This window comes from Pelodiscus sinensis, chromosome 22, assembly GCF_049634645.1.
Source record: "Pelodiscus sinensis isolate JC-2024 chromosome 22, ASM4963464v1, whole genome shotgun sequence".
Classification (NCBI taxonomy): Eukaryota; Metazoa; Chordata; order Testudines; family Trionychidae; genus Pelodiscus; species Pelodiscus sinensis.
In genome coordinates, this window is record NC_134732.1 from 103,550 (window position 1) to 124,344 (window position 20,795).

Below are 20,795 nucleotides of genomic sequence, written 5' to 3' on the forward strand. Positions count from 1 at the left end.
GTTCAGGCCACAAATGATTGAGATTTACCCTACCAGTTAGTTATAACAGGACCATAAATTTCAGACTAGACATAGAATCACTGATTAAGACAGGAAGAGATGTCTGGAAGTCTTCTAGTCCAATCCCCAGCTCAAAGCAGGACTAAACCCAACTAAATTATCCTACCCAGGGCTTTGTCAAGACAGGCCTTAAAAATCTAAGGATGGAGTTTCCACCACCTTCCTAAATAATTCATTCCAGCGTTTCACCAGCTTCCTAGTGAAACAGGTTTTTCCTAATATCCAACCTAGACCTCCCCATTGCAACTTGAAACCATTGCTCCTTGTTCTGTCACCACTGACAACAGCCTGGTTCCATCCTCTTTGAACTGGTCTTCAGAGAGTTGAAGGCTGCTATCAAATCCTCTCTCATTCTTCTCTTTTTGGGTACGTCTAGACGACAGGCTTTTGTTGACAGAAGTTTTGTCAACAGATACTGTCGACAAAGCTTCTGTCGACAAAGAGTATCTAGACTAAATCCAGTTCTGTCGACAAAGCAAGCCACTTTGTCAACATAAAAGCATGGACGCAAAGGACAGTGTAGATGCAATAATGCCTTCTATCGACAGAACTCTGTTGACAAAAGGTGTTATTCCTCGTAAAATGAGGTTTACATACGTCAACAAAACTGTCGACATATGTCGACATAACTCAAAGGCAGCGTGGACGCAGGTATAGTTTTGTCAACAAAAGTCCACTTTTGTCGACAAAACCCTGTAGTCTAAACACACCCCTGCAGACTAAATATGCCCAGTTTCCTCAGCCTCTCCTCACAAGTCATATGCTCCAGCCCCCTACTCTTTTTTCTTGACCTCTGAAGGACACCCTTCAATTTCTCCACATCACTTGGATGGCCGGAGGAGCGGGGGAGAGAGAGTTGGATGCAGTATTCCAGATGTGGACTATGCCATTAGCCTTCTTGGCTACAAGGGCACACTGTTGACTCATTCTCATCTATTATAATCCCCAGGTCTTTTTCTACAGAACTGTTGCTTAGTCAATTGGTCCTTAGCCTGTAGCAGTGCTTAGGATTCTTCCACCCTAAGTGCACGTGTCCTGGTTGAACCCAATCAGATTTTTTTTTTGGGCCCAATCCTCCAATTTCCCTAGGTCACTCTGACCCTATCGTATTCTCCAACATATCTATCTTCTCCCGCCCCCAGTTTAGGTCTGGACTACAATACGAGTATAGGTCAAATTTAGCTATATCAGGTCGATTTTCTAAACAAATGTCCACACTACCAAGCCCATTCCATTAACTTTAAGGGCTGTTAAAATTGATTTTGGTACTCATGCTTGTCCTGAGGAGTAATAGTAAATTCGACCTTGCATGTTTGACTTCAGAGAACTGTAGATGCAGAGCTGTGAAGGTCAATGCTCTTGGACTGGGGGAAGTGTCCTACAGTGCCCTAATGTGAGTGCTCTAGCCAGTACTTTCACCACTGCTGCTCTCCAAGTGCACAGGAAAAGTTCTGGGAAAGTTTAAATTAAATTTCCTATTTGCCCAGCATAGTGAGCAGAGCAGGCAGCACATCTCACCATGAATGCCCAGGATCACGAACGAGCTCCCACATGGACCATCCAGGAGATGCTGGACCTGACTGCTGTGTGGGGAGAGCAATCTATTCAGACTAAACTACACAGCAACAAAGGAAAGGCTGATATCTATGCCAAGATCGCACAGAGAACGGTGGAAAAAGGACAAAGGAGGCAAATGGACAGCCTGGATCAACACTGCAACATGCCATTTCTATGAGCAGCTGCATGGGATTCTAGGGTAGGACCCAACCAGTGGATATCTCCCAAAAGACTCTTCTGGCAGCCAAAGGCAACAGTGGGGTGGACATTGTGGATGAGGAAGAGGAGGAGGAGGAAAATGGTCAGCAGGTGAACAGAGTATTCAATCTCACCAACAGCCACAATCTTTTTTTAAACTTTAGAGACAATCCTCTCCTCTCAGGACATATTGCTGCTGAGCCCTGATGGTGAGCAAAGCACTTCCAGTGAGTTCACATGTTTAATCATGCTATAATAAGGCAACTGGGTATGATCTTTGGTGTCTACTCTGCCTACCAGGGATGTGAACGGCTAACTGGTTAATCTCGTCCTTAGCAAGTGAGGCTTATTGGTTCCAGTTAACTGTTGGGAGCTGGAGCAGCTCCCAACCCACTGCAGGCAGGGGCCTGCTCTGCCTTGTGGGGCCAGCTGCTGGCAGGGGCACTCCAACCCAACCAGAGCAGTCCCTGTCCTCAACTGTGGGGGCCACACCAGCTTGGCAGGGAAGCTCTGTAACTGAGAATACTGAGGCAACACCTCTATTTTCTCATCCCCATGGTTTGCTGACTGCGTGAGCCTCTCACCTGCTGCCTTGCCTGGCCCCCTCTCCTCAGCAGACTCCTGGGGGAAGAGAAAGTTGCACTCTCCCTGCAAACATGAGGTGCTGACCACAGGATGATCACTTGAGTCCCTGCCCTGCCACCACACCCGGCCCTCCTCCATCCCTGGCATAGCCTCCTGTGACCATCACACCTCCCCCCCTCCCGCCCTTTGCAAATGTGTGCCTGCCTGTGGGAGCTGCTATTTGCAGCCACTATATATCAAATACATTTTCAAAGAGGAAGTAAAAGAGCGAGGCCCAATCTTCCTTACCATGCCTGCCACCAAATTGAGTCCACCTGCTCCCTTAAGATCTATGTTCCGTATCTGCTGCCTAGTGGGTGTTTAAAAACATAACTTTGTTCACAGCATATACCTATAGTGTTGGACAGGCATTATTTCATGCTAAGAGATTAACTTTTGTGTTCTACAATGTATTTCCTCTAAAGTCTTCTCTTCACATTTTTCATTAGAGAGTATGTGCAACAGTGAGTGTGTTGCCCACTCCCCTGGCTCCTTCAGCTGTCCCACTAGTACAGATCCAAAGATTAAAATGTAATTGAGATGAGCAATTGCAATCTGCCCTCATAGACAGGGCGCAATTCAATGCATGGAGGAGACCGATACTGCAAGAGATGCAAATGGAGCTCCTTTTCTGTCTCTGCCTTCCTGTGTTCCCTAAATAAAAATGCATAATTTCTCAACAATAATATATTTATTGCTTGTGTTATAGGGGGACAGGGGTTTGCAGGCCAGCACACTTAATGCAGGGGGCACCTCATTAAGAGCAACAGATCTAAGAGTTGAGGTCTAACCTAGTCAAACTGCAAAAGCCTCTCTTTAAAACATCCAAAAGCACATTCTATCACGATTCTGACTTGTTCAGCCTGCAGTTGAACGGCTCCTTACTGCGGTCCAGAGGCTGACTGTGTATGGCTTCATGAGCCACAGGAGCAATGGGTAGGCTGGGGCTCCAAGCATCACTATTGGCATGTCAACACCTCTGATAGTAATTTTCCAGTCTAGGAAAAAAATTTCATCTTGAACCTTTCTGAAGAGACCAGAGTTCCTAAAGATGCACGCATTATGCACCTTTCCCAGTCATCCCATGCTGATGTCAGTGAGGTGGCCCTTGTGATCCACCAGCACCTGCAACACCATCAAGAAGTACTCCTTGAAGTTTATGTATTCTTTGGCTAGTGGTCAGGTGCCAAGATAAGAATGTGTGTTCCATCTGTCACCCCACCACACTTAGGGAACCCCATTGTCATTCACTATGTCCTGCACTATCCTTTGTATCAGAAAGGTATTGATTGCTGTGACGGGGCATCCTTGCCCCGCACGACGGCTCCCGCCGAGCAGGCATTGCTCGGCGCTAAGGGGGGGTAGCTCGGCAGTGTACGGCGTGCTCCAGTGCCGCGCTGTGGCTTGCCGAGCCGGCCGACGCACGGGCAGCAGGCTGAGAGTGCCGGGGCGAGAGCGAGGACGGCGCAGAGGCATCTTCCACCCCACCCCGGGCGTCCAGCGCGTTGGAGAACTGGCGGGGAGACGTCGCTTCCCCGTTTGATGACATGCGGAGACGGCGGGACGTTTAAAAACGCCGCCGCCATAACTGGAGGAGAAAGGAGAGGGTAGGAGGGTGGAGGCTCAAAGAAGCCACTGGGGAGAAGTTCCCCAAGAACGGCCAGGAGCTAGGGAGGCCAGTGAGAGACCGGATATTCCGGCACGCTAATTCCTTTGTTTGAGGTGAGCCCGTCGGCAGCCTGTCCGCCAAAGGAAAGGTGAGCCTTCCAGCGGCAGGACGCCGGGGGCGGGGAAAGGAAGCAGCCCAGGGCAGAACCCCCTTGGGTTGGTGGGTTGACGAGTTGCGGCAGGATGCCCCGTCAGCCGGGACGGATCCAGATCGATCCGTGTCCTTAGGGCCTGGGCTGGGGCCCGTGAGTGAGGGTGGGCCCGGACCCCTGCCGCCTTGGTGGAGGAGTCCATTTTACCGTGCCACAGCAAGAACTTGCACCGAGGCAGGAAGATCGTCCGAGCGGCCGTCAGTAAAGGGAGGGGGGAATTAGAGGGACCCGTCAGACGAGGCGGGTACAGATGGTGGAGAATGTGGGTACTTGAGAGGGGTCCCTACCTTTGGTTGGAAAGGGGGAGTATTCACAAGGGGAGTGAGGTATATCTGTCTTGTCCGCCAGAAAACGAAAGCGGAGGCGAGCCGGGTGCAGCGGCGTCTCCAAGAAAGGAGCAGAGAGATGGATCCAGCCCAGTTCCTCAAGTGGATAAAGGAATCTCAGAGACAGAGTCAGCAACAACAGACCCTGTTGATCCAACAACTATCCGCCCAGCACCGAGAGCAGCAGCGGCAGCTGATAAAGGATTTGGTCGAACAATTTAAAGCGCAAGTCCAGATGGCGGCATCGCTAGGGACGGGAGCGACAACCCAAGGGGAGGACGGAGAAGAGGATGGTGCAGGTGTGTCCTGCCCGATCATCCGATTGACTAAAATGGGAGCCACCGATGATCCCGGGGTGTATTTGACGACATATGAACGGGTCGCCACCGCAGCCAGGTGGCCGGAGGCCCATTGGGCCACAATGCTGGCCCCCTACCTAACCGGACCGGCGCAATTGGCGTACGCTGCCTGAGCGACCGGGACGCATTACATTATTACAAGCTGAAGGAGGCTCTCTCAGACCAGATGGGCATTACGCTTGAGACATACTGGCAGAAGTTTAGAGGAGAGCATTATAGCTCAGGTACCCGACCACGGGTCACAGCCCAGCGGTTGAAGGAGGCTGCATGGAGGTGGTTAGACCCCGAGCAACGTACCAGGCCACAGGTGGCAGAGTTAGTGGTGCTGGAACAGTTCATAAACATCTTGCCCAGCAGCGGCCAGCGCTGGGTACGCCGGCATCACCCCTCTACGCTGAGTGAGGCGGTGGAACTCATGAACGATTACGAAGCTGTGGAGGGGTTGGAGAGCATGAACCGGACTGGAAGACTGCCCCCACCCAGGAGGGGCGAATCGGGGAGAAGCCCCCGTGCTAAGGGAAGTCCAGAAAAGGGCGATAGATGGAGGGCGTTGGCGCCTGCCTGGTCCCTCCCGTCTAAGGAGGCACCGCAAGACACGGCTGGCTGCTTACCCAACGCCGGGCACAACCCTCTTAAGGCCAGGGCACCCAGGGGGCCCTGTTTTCGGTGTGGACAAGAAGGACACCTCATTAAGGACTGCCCCCTTCATGGATTGTTCTTACGCGAAGGCGTTATCCGGGGACGGGGCGCCAGCAGGGGAGGCGGAAGGTAAGATAATGCGGCCTATGGTGATCGGAGACAAGCAGGTGGTAGCTCTCCTTGACTCGGGCTGTAGCCAGACTATAGTACGGGTGGACTTGGTCCCCCCCGAGGGATCCGCGGGGTGCCCCCGTGCAGGTGCAGTGTGTCCACAGAGATCTGCACCAATATGCCACCACCTGGGTCCAGATCAGGGATGGAGACCTGAATAGTTGGTGCTATGTGGTTATAGCGCCCCAGCTAGCGTATCCGGCCTTGCTGGGCCACGACTGAACGGGATTCCGCAGGGCCGTGGGCGATTGGCAAGCCAGGGGTCCCACCCGAGTAACGGTGGACCAGTTAGGAGCTTTAGGAGAACCTCCGAAGGGTGTAGCCACACCAACCCTCCGAACAGGAGACCCGGGCTTGGGGGAACGTCTCCCCCTGAAACTAGAGGACGGTGACTTTCTCCAGGAACAACCGGAAGACCCCACACTGCGGCACGCCTGGAGCACAGCTCGAGAGGGGGTCGTGGAGGAGGAGACATCAGTGGAAGGGTCCGCAGGCCCTCACTTTGAGGTACACTCAGACCGTTTATATAGGGTTGATGAGGGGAGGGAGGAGCAGACTCCTCGTACCACGGCGGTACCATCACTGCCTTATGGAAGTGGCCCATGCTAACCCCTGGTCAGGTCACTTGGGATATGAAAAAACAGTAAAGCGATTATTACAACGCTTTTATTGGCCAGGGGTGTACCGGGAGGTGCAAGACTTTTGTGGGTCATGTCCGGACTGTCAGAAGGCGGCGCTGTGCGGTATACCCAAAGCCCCCCTCGTCTCCCTCCCAATAATGGAAGTGCCGTTTGAAAGAATAGCAATGGACATAATAGGGCCCCTAGAAAAAAATCAAGAACTGGGTATCAATATATTTTGGTTGTATTGGACTATGCGAGGCGGTACCCCTCTGAAATACGAACGCCTCCACCCTAGCGACGGAACTCGTGAAGATGTTCGCCCACGTCGGGTTGCCCAAGGAGATACATACTCACCAACCAAGGTACAAACTTTACATCACGTTTAATGGGGGAATTGTGCCACCTGCTACAGATCAAAAGATTGCGGACCTCAGTATATCATCCACAGACCGACAGGCTCGTAGAACGGTTTAATCAGACGCTTAAGGGCATGATACGGAGGTTCACAGAACAAAACCCCGGGGACTGGGACGCCCTTTTGCCGGCGCTATTGTTCGCAGTACGGGAGGTACCCCAAGCCTCTACGAGGTTCTCGCCTTTCGAATTATTGTACGGGCGGCAGCCCCGGGGAATCCTTGACGTAATCAAGGAGAGCTGGGAGGCCCAAGAGACCAGGGTAAGGGGCTCGGTGCAGTACATACTGAAATTGCGACAAGCTATCCTGAAATAACTACCCTGTGTCTACACAAGCTGCACGTTATTTCAAAATATTTTTTGAAATAACTGGTGCGCTATTTCACCATCCCAGTAAACCTCACTGCACAAGAGGTAAGGGATTCCTTGAAATAGCACATTATGTTGAAATTTGGCACCGTGTAGATGCACCAAATTTCAAAATAAGTTATTTCAAAATAGTTTCAAAATAAGATAAGCAATTTGCATAGTGTAAATTCCGTATCTTATTTCAAGTTTAGGGTGCTGTGTAGATGCACCCATAGTATACACAAGGCCTTAATGTCACATCTTGCTTCTCTCAAGAGTTAATACAATGATCTATCACTAATAAGAGAGTACCCCCACTTGTTCACTTGCCTCAGTGTGGTTGTCTAGGTTGGTCTAGCTGTAAGGATATCTGAAGAGTGCTTATGCTGACTCTCGTACCTTAATATCAGGAAAGTAGAACATCGATTTGCAGTATTTGCAGTTGAGACTTCTCTCGGGGCATTCCCTCTCCGAATGGCGCTCCTTTTCATTCAGTTTGATCATTCCCTTACATGCTGGGCACTCAATCAGCATGAATGGGCAGTCCCCTTCATGGCAGCTCTGTGACAACAAGAGCAGCACATTTCAATACCACTGTATAAACACACACACACACACACACACACAAAGGAGGCAGGTGTGTGTATGCGTGCGTGTGGAAGGACTATTATGTCAAATAAAGATGCTTTGAAACAAACAATTTAATTCTACTTTCACTAAGCCCTGGTCTACACTAGAGAGTTATTTCGAAATAAGTAGTTATTTCAAAATAACTCCCCTTATTTCGAAGTAACAAGTAGAGCGTCCACACTACCAAGCATGTTATTTTGAAACAACAGACTGGTTATTTTGAAATAGTGGTAGTATGATCACTCCACTGCTGCTATTTCAAAATAACTACTCCCCAGTCATTCAGAGTAATTATTCCCCAGTGTTTCCTGGAGGTCTAAGTTGAGGTAGCACATCCAAATTAAAGGAGCCTGGCTCACACTAATTTTAAGGCTTCTCTGTAGTGTGGATAAGCTATTTCGAAATAGTTATTTCAAAATAATTTCCTAAAGTAAACATGCCCTAAGTGTCTTATCAGAGTGTTATCCAGACTGGGGAAGGGAACTGCCACAGGCATATTGGACACAGCAGAGTAGTGGGGTTGCAGAAAGCTGCATAATTCCCAACACCACTGCAAATGTTCTCCCCCAGCTGCAGGTTGCTCCTTGAAAACCACAGGATGCTGCCTCTGGAGTGCCCAACTTTACCTGGACACAGGAACAGCTCACATACACAATGCTGCAAGCTCTGCCAGAAGCCCACTAACCACGCTTCTCTTCTCTGTTCCCATGGCTCTCAGCTTAACCATGAGATAACATGTGGCCCAGGCTCATGAAGCCTCCTCCCCATCCTAGAGACCATATGGCCTTCTGGAGCAGAAGCCATCATTGGAAGGAAAAAGAGAGAGAGAGAGCAATAAAAAGGGAGGAAAATGAACACAGAGAATGCAAGACATATTCTATACATTCATCCCATGGCAGAACTATGCTCCAGAATCTCAGTTTTCTTTTTAAAAATTGTGTTTCTAGTAAGGAGGTAAGTGATTAGTTGACTGTCTGATAAGCCACGGCCAACTCTTACTACATTTAAAAGGCAGAGGTGCAGCAGGGATAGCAAATGCCCCCCCTCACTGACTAATTGAGTAGTTGATGCAAATTTCATCGACTACTCGATTAGCTGATTAATCAAAATTTAACATCCCTAGTTTCTAGTCTCTATAGTTCTGGAGAAAATTACTGATGAGATGCCCAGTAGTCTACAGACAAATCTCTGCCTTTGTGGGGAGGGATAGCTCAGCGGTTTGAGCACTGGCCAACTAAACCCACGGTTGTGGGCTCAATCCTTGAGGTGGCCATTTAGGGATCTAAGGCAAATCTGTCAGGGATGGTACTTGGTCCTGCTGTGAGGGCAGGGGACTGGACTCGACCTCTCAAGATCCCTTCGAATTCTGTGAGATGGTAGATCTCCATTTATTTATTTATTTATGAGAGTCTGAAGAAATAGTTCAGCGAGATAGCATCAGGCTCCAGGGACTCCAACATACTCTGATTCTGGAATAGGGATGTTAGCGTGTAGTTGTTTACAGAATTAATCAATAAGCCTGGGCTTATTGGTTAATCCTAATGACTACATGCAACTCCCCTTGTTGTCTCTGTACCAGAGGGCAGCAATGGGGCGGTGAAGGGGAGGCAGGAGCCACAGCCCATGGGGAGCCGGCCCTTAAGCCAGCTCCCTGTGCATGCCAGCTCCCGTGGAACCTCCTGCCCTCCCTCTGCTGCCTCCCACAGAAGCAGCAGCAGGAAGGGGCCGGCAGGAATCAGTCCTTGGGGGTGCCGGCTTAAAAGCCAGCTACCCACAAGCACCAGCTCCCATGGAGCTGCCTCCTCCTCCCCCAACCCCGCTGCTGCCTTTGATAGAGGAGAAGCAATGCTGCGGAATAAGGGGGATAGGTGGGAGCCAATGCATGCAGGAAGCTGGCTTTCAACCAGCTCCCTGTGCGTACAAACTCCTGTGGAGCCACTTGCCTCCTTATCCTTGTTAAGATATTTTGGCCTTGGAAAGGGTTCACAAAAGGGCAACTAAAATGATTAGGGGTTTGGAACAGGTCCCATATGAGGAGAGGTTAAAGCGACTGGGGCTTTTCAGTTTAGAAAAGAGGAGACTGAGGGGGGATATGATAGAGGTATATAAAATTATGAGTGGTGTGGAGAGGGCAGATAAAGAAAAGTTATTCATTAGTTCCCTAAATAGAAGAACTAGAGGACACCAAATGAAATTACTGGGTAGCAGGTTTAAAACTAATAAAAGCAATTTTTAATTGTATCCTTTGGTATATATGGTTGTGACAATTTTCTTCCACTATTTGATCTGAGGAAGTGGGTCTGGCCCACGAAAGCTCATTACCTAATAAACCATCTTGTTAGTCTTTAAAGTGCTACATAGTCCTGTATTTTGTAATAAAAGAAAGTTCTTCTTCACACAGCGTGTAGTCAACCTGTGGAACTCCTTGCCAGAGGAGGCTGTGAAGGCTAGGACTATAATAGAGTTTAAAGAGAAGCTAGATAATTTCATGGAGGTTAGGTCCATAAAAGGCTATTAGCCAGGGGATAAAATGGTGTCCTTGGCCTCTGTTTGTCAGAGGCTGGAGAGGGATGGCAGGAGACAAATCACTTGATCATTGTCTTCGGTCCACCCTCTCTGGGGCACCTGGTGCTGGCCACTGTCGGCAGACAGGATACTGGGCTAATGGACCTTTGGTCTGACCCCGTATGGCCGTTCTTATGTACCCCCCAATGCTGCTGCCTCTATCAGAGGTAGCAGCATGAAAGGAGTGGGGCAGGCGGCTTCACAGGATCCAAATGCACAAAAATTTCTGAAGTGGCCCTCGCTCCCACCTGCCCCTCCCTGCTGCTGCACCAGAAGAGGTAGGGCCAAGATACTTCCCTGCTTCCCCACCCGCAGACCATGATTGGTCTGGGGGTGGGGGAGCACCTTTGCCCCTTCCCAGAGGTTCCCCCTAGGTGCCCATGCCCCTGGCGGTGGGAGGAGTCTTCACGTGCTCCCCCTTCTGCCCCCAGGCCAATCAGGGCTTGGGGGTTGGGGGGAATGCAAAGTCTCCTCCTGCCCTGCCAGGAGCATGTGGCACTTCACTTTTACACAAAAGTCTGTGATAACAGTGTTGGCTTTCTTCTTAAATTCAAGTCCAAAAATGTCAATTCTTACTTGTTAAATGTGGCCTGAAAACTTAAACCATCTTGCACTCAAACTAAGGTTGCAAGGAAGGTTTTCATGAAAGCTTTGAAAGGGACATGTGACTGATCATGTGACTGACCTGGACTTCCAAAATATTGAATTACAAATTTACATTTTCAGAGAGCCAGACACTAAAAGTATTAATTAGCAAAGCCACCACAATATTATTGAGTTGTTTTGAGAAGTAACCATGGCCATATCAGATCCTTTCAGATGGGGCTTTCCAATCCCCTCCCACACACATCTTCTGGCGCTTCCTGTAGATTACCTCCCTTACAGCAGTTTGGACAGGAAACAATCTACATCTAGGCAGTCAGTTATGTAAACTTTACTCCTAGGACTTAAAGGGGGCCAGTTTTTAAGTCTCTGGATTTCAACCTCAGCTCAAGAATTGAGGTATCAAACCAAAAAGCGAAGTTACTCACCTAAGTGCAGTAACTATCGTTCTTCGAGATGTGTTTCCCCGTGAGTGCTCCACTGTAGGTGCGGGGCTTGCCCTGACACCGCAGAACAGAGACTTTTCTGATAGCAATACCCGGTTGGGCTGCGAATGCACCGTGGCGCCTTACAGAGTTTCGCACCCTTTTGAGTGAGTGCACGGTCTGGCCCCTGCCAGTTCCTCGAGGCTGCCTTGGAATCTGAAAGATACAAAGGAAAAATGGACTCCGAAGCGGGGAGGAGGGCAGGTAGTGGAGCACCCACTGGGACACACATCTCGAAGAACGATAGTTACTGCACCGAGGTGAGTAACTTCACTTTCTTCTTCAAGTGATGTCCCCGTGGGTGCTCCACTGTACGTGACTAAACAGCAGTACTCCAATAAGCAGGAATGAGGGAGAAACGGAGGCCCTATTTATCTGCTGAAAAGAGCACTGCTGATGCCACCACGGTATCTGAATGCCTTTGGTGTATAGCATAATGTTTTATGAAAGTGTCATGCGAGGACCATGTGGCTGCTCTGCATATGTCCTTCGGGGGGACACCTTTAAGGAAGGACGTAGACGTTGACCTTGCTCTTGTAGAATGACCTCGAGGTTGTATCAGAAGCGGGATACTTTTTGAAGCATAGGCCTCGGTTATACAGATGGTTGTGAGCTTAGAGATTCATTGGGAAGATATTGGGTGTCCCTCTGATCTCTTGGTAAGAGACACAATTAGCTGATAGTTTGTTCTGACAGATCTTGTGTGATCTATGTAAAAGGCGAGGGCGCTGCGAGCGTCGAGTGCGTGGAGAGCCACTTCGCATGAGGAGGCGTGAGGTTTTGGGTGAAAAGCTGGAAGAACAATTGTTTTATTATATGGAAACTCGATGATATCTTCGGAATGAAGGTTGGGTGGAGTCTCAGAACTACACTGTCATTAAATATGGTATGGGAGGGGGGTGTTGCCATAATCGCTGATAACTCACCCACTCTGTGTGCTGATGTAAAGGCAAGAAGATAAACCACTTTCATGGTTAATGAGTGCAGTGGTATGGTAACGAGTGGTTCGAATGGCGGGGCCATTAGAGCTTCGAGGACAATGTCCAAACTCCATGCCAGAGGAGCAGGTTTGCGAGGAGGGCTTATATTTGCAAGGCCCTTAAGGAATCTTTCTGTGGTTGGGTGGGCAACCCTCCATTGGTTGTCTGAATACCGAGATTGCCACTAAATGAACCCTGAGGGATGCCAATGAAAGTCCTGTATATTTCAGGTGGAGCAAGTAATAGAGGATAACAGGCAGAGAGGTCGATTCAAGAAGGTCTTGCTGTGTGGCGCACCAGGAGACGAATCTGCACCATTTCTAAAGGTAAGTATTTCTGGCTGTTTGCCACCTACTATGGATGAGAATATGTTTGACTTGTGCGGAGCACAGGGATTCAGAGGGATTCAGCCAGTTACAAACCATGTGGTGAGTTTCAGTGTGTGAATCTGAGGGTGCCGCAAACAGCCTTGGTTCCATGTGAGGAGGGTTGGGAGGGGTGGAAGTGGAAACGATCTGTGTGGTGACATGCATCGGAGGAAGGAACCAGTGCTCACGCCCATGCTGGGGTTATCAGTATGATTGTAGCCCTGTCCACCCTCACTTTCTGCAGAACTTTGGGGATGAGGACTGTAAGTGGGAAGGCATATAGGAGAGGTCCGTTCCAGTTGGTAAGGAACACATCTCCTAGGGAGCCCGGACCGAGACCCGCCCTGGAACAGTACTTTCGACATTTTCTGTTGCGATGAGTGGCAAAAAGATCTATTAGGGGAGTGCCCCAATGTTGGAAGAGGACGTGGAGGATCCCATCGTGTAGTTCCCACTCGTTCTCCATGATCAAGTGTCTGCTGAGAAAATCCACCGTGACGCTCGTCGTTCCAGGTAAGTAGGATGCCACAGGTGTTATTCCATGGCAAATGCACCAGTTCCAAAACCGGATTGACTCCGCACACAGGGAGCGGGAGCGGGCTCCGCCTTGACGGTTCATGTAATAAATAGCCATCACATTGTTTGTGAGGACTCTTACTGTGGTATCGTGGATACGTTCATGGAAGTGCTTGCAGGCATTGAAAATCACCCGTAGCGCCAGGAGGTTTATATGGAGTTGTGTGTCTGATGTTGATCATCAGCCCTGCGCGGACATCATACCTATGCCTCCCCCCCAGCCTAAGAGGGAGGAGTCGGTGGTGATGTGGTTTCTGTTGATAAAAGAGTATACCGGTAAGATGATTTTTGCAGCTTGTCCACCAGGTAAGTGATTGAAGGATGGATTCAGGAGGAGTTACCGATCTATGAAGGTCACATTTGGCATAATTGTACACTAGTGCTAGCCAGTACTGGAGACCGCGAAAATGTAGTCTGGCATAGCGTACCACGTAAGTGGTGGCAGCCATGTGCCCCATAAGCTTCAGGCAGGTGAGTACTTGTACAGTTGGGCTGCCTCAAATGACTTGAATGAGTTCTTGGATGGCCTCGAATCTCTGTAGAGGTAAGTAAGCCCTGGCTGTGGTCATATCTAGCCAGACTCCAATGAATTCCAGCTCTTGACTCAGGTACAAAATGGACTTTTGTTCGTTGACAAGAAGTCCGAGGTAGTGGAAGGTTTGTCTGGTAATATGGATCATATCGAGAATTCGGTACAGGTCCGGCCCTTGAGTAAACAATCATCCAGATACAGGAATATGATTACTCTTTGGCAGCGGAGGTATGCCACCACTACCGCCAGGATTTTTGAGAATACCCTGGGGGTGGACGAGAGGTCAAATGGCAGGACTTTGTACTGGTAATGATTTCTGCCGACCGTGAATCATAAGAATCTTCTGTGTGCTGGATGGATAGACACATGAAAATACACATCCTGGAGGTCGAGGGAAGCAAACCAGTCATCGTGATCCAATGCGGGAATTATAGCAGCAAGTGTCAGCATCTTGAACCATTGTTTTCATAGGAATTTGTTCAAACAACGGAGATCTAGTATTGGTCGCCATTCTCCTGACTTTTTCTGGATGAGAAAATATTGGGAGTAAAACCCCCTGCTCTTGAAGTCGTCTGGAACCAATTCTATTGTCCCTAAAGAAAGCAGATGGTTGACTTTGATGCATAGCAGGGCTTTCTGAGATGGGTCCCTGAAGAGGGACGGGGTGGGAGGTGTAGCGGGAGGAACAGTGAGAAAGGGGATGGAGTATACTGACTGGATAATTTCCAACACCCATTTGTCCATAGTGATTGTGGCCCATTGGTGGTAAAATGGCCTTAGACATTGATGGAAAAGTAGGATGTGGTGACTGCTGCTGCTGTAGGAAACTGTCTGCGTACCCCCTACCAAGGTATCAAACCTGCTGCTTGTTTGATGGGGTCTGCATATGGTTGCCGCCACCTCTGAGGTCTTTGGTGTGGGCATTGGTGGTCAAAGGTTCTTTGTTGCTGCTGTTGCCACTGTTGTCTGACATATGGTTAGTCATATCATCGCTGGTAAGGGGTGTACCATTGTCTCCAATATGGCAGGGTATACATACCCAATGTCCTGAGAGTTGTGCAGGCATCTTTAGAAGAGTGCAACATGCTATCGGTCTTCTCAGCGGATAGCTTGTCTCTGTCAAATGGCAAATCTTCGACTTTATTTTATAATTCTTTGGGAACTCCCACTGCTTAGAGGTAAGATGCTCTTCGCATGACTACCGCCATGGCAGTAGAACGGGCTGCTGTATCCGCCACATCCATGGCTATCTGGATGGCGGTTCTTGCTGATGTATAGCCCTTCTGGACCACTGATTTTAATATGGGCCTTTTAGAGTCCGACACGTGGTCCATCAGTGGAGTCAACCTTGAGTATGTGTCAAACACCTGGTTGGAGAGATGTGCCGTGTAATTCGCGATCCTGAGCATACATGTTGCCGATGTGTAGACATTTATGCCCAGTAAATTGAGTCTCTTTGTATCTTTGTCTGACGAGGTGTGTTTATATTGCGGTGTCCTAAGCCTCTGCTGGGCTGCGTCAACTACTAAGGAGTTGGGCTGGGGATGGATGAAGAGAAATTCCATCCCTTGGGAGGGACAAAGTACTTTGTCGGCTTCCTTGCTGGTCGGTGGTGCCAATGCTGGGGTTTGCCAGATTTCCTTGGCAATCTCTAGGATGGCTTTATCTAGAGGAATGGCTAGTCTCAATCTATGCTGAGGCTGAAGATTTTTGAAAAGACGATGCTGTTTGTCTTTTATCTCATCTAATGGTAACTCCTGGCTGACTGCAACGCGTTTAAAAAGTTCTTGAAACTGTCGCAAGTGATCCAGTGGAGAGATGTCTCCAGGAATGAGGGCTTCATCTGGGGAAGAAGAGTCAACAGGGGACACCTCTGGTGGCTGCTCCTCAGTAAATAGGTGGGTGTTTTCTGGTTCCGATGGAAGTTGAGGTGGGGATGCTGGTTGTCCTGTTGGTGTAGGGGAAGCTGGAGTAGGTGAGAGCCTGGAAGATACAAAGTCACAACATGATCTTCCGTGAGATCTAGACCTGTAGTGGTATGAATATCTGCTATGTGAATCGTGATGGTAAACATTGTCACGGTGGTAGAGTCTGTCCAATGGTGAGCGTCTGTCTGAGTAAACAGGTCGAATATGCTCCCAGTGATGGATGTGAGGAGAGTGAGGAGAATGAGAGCAGATATAAGAAGCTCTAGAGGAGGCCGGAGAGGTGAAAAGATGGCGGTATTGATGTCGCCGGTGGTCACTGTAAGATGTGAGGAAGGAGGATAGGTAACCGTTGTAGAGTATGACGATCTGTGGGGGGTATCACTGTAGGGTCTCAGGGATCGCGGTGCCAGTGGAGAGGGAGACGGTGCCGGTGAGAATACTAGCGAGCGGGAGCGACTTCAATGCAGGGAAGTGGTCAGTGCCGAGACCCCGGTACCGAGTGTGGGCAGAGGTGATGCCACTGTTGACAGTGCTGTGTCTATCAGTGCTGCACAGCGGTCAGAAGTAATAATGGCCGCCAGTGTGGACGGCCCTGCTGCTGGTGCAGACGATGCCCTTGGTGCTGAGATGACGTTCAGTGCCGGAGGTATGGAAGCGGGCAGTGCCGAGGCAACCCTCGGAGCCACTGTCGGTGCCACTTCTGCCGACTTCTTGGTTTTCAGTGCCGCAGAGGTCTTTATACGCGGCTTCACCGTGCCTGAAATGCCCGGCTTATCCCCAGTCCTAACTCTGCCATATGCAGTTGCCGGTAAGGACCTGGTTGGTGACGCTCATGGTCTCTTAGGCAAAATGGCTGTAGGGGACGAAGCCCTCCGTTCTGGGGGCTGATGTCCTGAAGCTGACTCCGGGTGCAGCAGCTGAAGAGCTTTATCGAATAAAATCATCCAAAGTCACATTTCCCTGTCCCTTCGGGCCCTTGCAGTCAACTTAGTGCAATGTGAGCACTTCTGGGGGACATGGGCCTCTCCCAGTCAGCAGATGCAGGAAGAATAACCGTCCGAAGCAGGCATTGCCTTGTGGCAAGTGTCGCACTTTTTAAAACCGGGCGATGACGGCATTTCAACAGGCTTTTTTTTTTTAAATGAATGAAGAAAAAAACTAAGTATCTTAAGATATATAACTATGTACAACTGGGGTGGGGGGAAGCTTAGGGAGAGCAGAGGTACGGGAGACAGCTCTGAGGTAATTAAGAGCGAGTGAGTGAGTATTTTTTTTTTTTTAACAGAACAGAACACAGGAAAGGCATGGGTTACTAAGAATAACTATGAAGAACTTTAACAAGGAAGATCTCACGACAAGGAGAGAGAGTTGAAGAGAGCAGTTCACTCCGTCTGCAGCCTGAGGCGGTTGAGCGGAACTGGCGAGGGCTGGACCGCGCACTCACTCAAAAGGGCGCAAATGCCATGGCGCATGCACAGCCCGGCCGGGTACTGCTATCAGAAAAGTCTCCATTCTGCGGCGCCGGGGCAAGCCCAGCTCCTACAGCGGAGCACCCACGGGGACATCACTCGAAGAAGAACAGGACTTCCTCTGGCCATCTTTAACTACAAGCACAGGGAAGCTGAAGATGATACCCCAATGCTATAATACAGTTTGGAACTCAAAACTTCCAACAGAGAAATACAAAACAGACAGTTCTTCCTAATTTCAATGAAAGAATCCTGCTCTCCTGCTCAGCACCACAGAGCACTCCAACCAAAAAGCTCTAAACGCAAAATCTGACTGTAACAAACACAGTGTTGCAGAACTTTTAATATTAAATTGCAAGGAGGAAAAAAGGGATGGAGGGTGAAGCAATTCCAAGGGCCAGCAGGACTGTACTACATTCCAAGTGAAGACCATTAAACTAAGGGTACGTCTAGACTACATGCCTCTGTCGCCAGAGGCATGTAGATTAGGCTACCAGGCATAGGAAAATGAAGCAACAATTTAAATAATCGCCGCTTCATTTAAATTTACATGGCTGCCGCGCTGAGCCGACAAACAGCTGATTAGTCTGGACGTGCGGATGAGGTATACCTGGGTGGTCGACAAATGCCTTTGATGTCGACACCTGCGCGTCCAGACTACCGCGCTGAGCCGACAAACAGCTGATCAGCTGTTTGTCGGCTCAGCGCGGCAGCCCTGTACATTTAAATGAAGCAGCGATTATTTAAATTGCCGCTTCATTTTCCTATGCCTGGTAGCCTAATCAACATGCCTCTGGCGACAGAGCCATGTAGTCTAGACGTACCCTAAGACTCCATCAAGAGCACTGAAATATCTCCAGCAGCAGAACCACTCTGTCCAGTTACAAATCTTCAAAAGCCTGAACCCTGTGTGTAGGGATGGGATGTTAGCTTCTTCTCTACCGACAGAATTAAATTCTGGAGGGAGAGTCTTTGCTGTCCCCACAGATATTCAACTGTTTTGGATTTTTTTTTTTTTAAATTCTCTTCAACAGATTCAGCTGAGCTCCAACAAAAGACTTCAAGCCTAAAAAAATGTTAGTGCTGCAAAGTCGAGGGTATTAACAAGAAACAATTTAAATCTGGACCAACACAGGTTATGATCCCAGCAAACAAGAAAGCTCATCTATACTTATTAGCTGAACTCAACTGATAAGGAAGATTAATTCTCTTTTAGACCAATTTACTGTCTGCTCCCACTTGGTCTCTATGTTATCAGAAAACAGACTAGCCAGCCGCAGAACATCTGGTAGTCTAATCCAACTTCTCATTTGGTCCATTTAAATATTGCTCTGAGGATTACAACAGCAGATCTTGAGGAACCATTCAGTGGTCCTTAGCCTTCAAATGACCCTGCGTTCCCTAAGAAGCAGCAGCCTAAATTAAAGTAAATCCTTTTGTCCCTGTCAAATTATTATAAAATCCTGCCTACACATGAGTCTCAGTACCTGAAGAACATTCACTTCTCACATCACTCTAATTGCTAGCTGGGAAAGAAGTGACATTTCATATATTTTAAACGTGTAATTTTATAGCTCTGTGAAGAGATGGGGACTTGTATGACCTGTAGGAGTCTGTATCTGTTCTAGGTATGTATCTGGTTCCCATCACAATCATATCCAAGCAGCTGGCAGTCACAAAGATATGTTTTCTTGGTCATTTCTCTTGTGCCAACTGCCTAACTTCACAGTCTTTGCATCTCTCATCTGTGTTGTTTTCCCCCTCTTTAAAAAGCATCTGTTTTTAAAAAACTCTTTACCATAGCATACCTTCTACATATACACATATAGTTCAACAAGCTTTCCTGTGGAAACAGCTTTTAGTGTACAAAATTAAAAAAATATTTTCTAAGGCACAGTGTTATAGAATCGTAGAACATTAGTGTCACGTTACTGGATTTTGAGGGGGGCAGCCAGATCACTGATGCACCCATAGATGGGGGTGTTGGCCCCCAAAAATGGCATAAAAGGGGGCCGTGTGAGGTATTGAATAGAAGCTCACTGTCTGCTAATCCTATGTACGCTGTTCATGTGTTTGTATAATGTCTGTGTGTGCAATTATAAGCATGTACTTGTATGGATACTGAATATTTCCCTGCATGTGGTTGAGCACTGGGCAGGGCCCGGCCTATGGACATGCTAATCAGCGAGGCCCTGTGGGACAATGGCACTCAATGGGCCAAGGACACACCTAAAAAATGAGTGGTGACTCATACCTAAGGGCTACCAGCAGGCAACACAGGAATAAGGTGGACCAGGTGACCTGCTATAGCCAAGAAGAGACCAGGAAGGAGGGATAAATAGGCCATGTGGTGGTCTCCATCTTAGTTCTCAGCTCAGCACTTCATCCCAGAGGGAGCAATGCAGGGATTGAAGAGCCGGAAAGACCTGTGAACCCATCCTGATCCTAGGATGTGCAACAAGGACTCTTAAGCCAGCAGCTGTAACATCTCTGCTAGAGCCTGCATCGAGAACTGGGAGATTTGATGCATGTAACATACTATTCTTTAACAACCTTACTCTCATGCTTTTCTTTCTTGTGATAATAAACCTTTAGATGTTAGATGCTAAAGGATTGGCTCAGAGTGATTTGTGGGTAAGATCCAGAGGTTAAATGGACCAGGGATCTGTGGCTGGTTTCTTGGAACCAGACAGAACTTGTTCAGGGTAGGTGGGATTGGGTGCTAGGACCCCCCCCCACCTGTGTATAGGCCCGGGGCCATCTGGGGCACGGATATTGCTGGGATGTCAGAGGGTTTTTGCTCGTGAGGCTTCAGGCAGGCTGCTGAAGCGCTCTGTGGGACTGGTTTGTGGCCGGTTTGGAGAGGTAACCAGTTTGGGGGCTATAAGGAGCCCCGAAGTTGAGCAATTCACCCTGAGCGGACGCCCTCAGCTGTGCCCGGACACGGCCCGGTCCATCACAACTAGAACTAGAAGGGACCTCAAGAGATCATTAAGTCCAGTCTCCTTCCCTCACGGCAGGACCACGCACCATTTAGATTATTCCTGACAGGGGTCTGTCTAACCTGCTCTTAAATATCTCCCGTGATGGGGATTCCAAAACCTCCCTGTGCAATTTATTCCAGTGTTTAACCACTCTGACAACTAGGAACTTTTTCCTAATGTCCAACCTAAACCTCCATGGCTGCAGTTTAAGCCCATTGCTGCTTGTCCTATCATCAGAAGCCAAGGAAAACAATTTTCCACCCTCCTTCCTTTGACATCCTTTTAGATACCTGAAAACCGCTATCATGTCCCCTCTCAGTCTTCTCTTTTCCAAACTAAACGAGTCCAATTCGTTCCGACTTCTCTTATAGCTCATTTTCTACACCTTTAATCATTTTTGTTGCTCTTCTCTGGACCTTCTCCAATTTCTCCATGTCTTTCTTGAAATGTAGTGCCCAGAACTGGACACAATGCTCCAACTGAGGTCTAGTCAGTGCAGAGTAGAACGGAAGAATGACTTCTTGTGTCTTGCTCAC

General features: G+C 48.8%; 1 protein-coding gene across 4 annotated transcripts in view; it reads right to left on the reverse strand.

Annotated features, from left to right (window-relative positions):
* The window catches only part of TRAF2 (TNF receptor associated factor 2), an 85,061-nt gene that overhangs the window by 29,900 nt on the left and 34,366 nt on the right, over positions 1 to 20,795 (reverse strand). For 3 of the 4 annotated variants that reach the window (XM_006134756.4, XM_075905997.1, XM_075905994.1), the window contains one exon: positions 7,539 to 7,700. The exons of the other annotated variant lie outside the window; for it this stretch is intronic. In XM_006134756.4, coding sequence (XP_006134818.1) covers positions 7,539 to 7,700 — 162 coding nt within the window. The remainder of the gene's footprint in view (positions 1 to 7,538; positions 7,701 to 20,795) is intronic. 4 annotated transcript variants of the gene reach the window in all.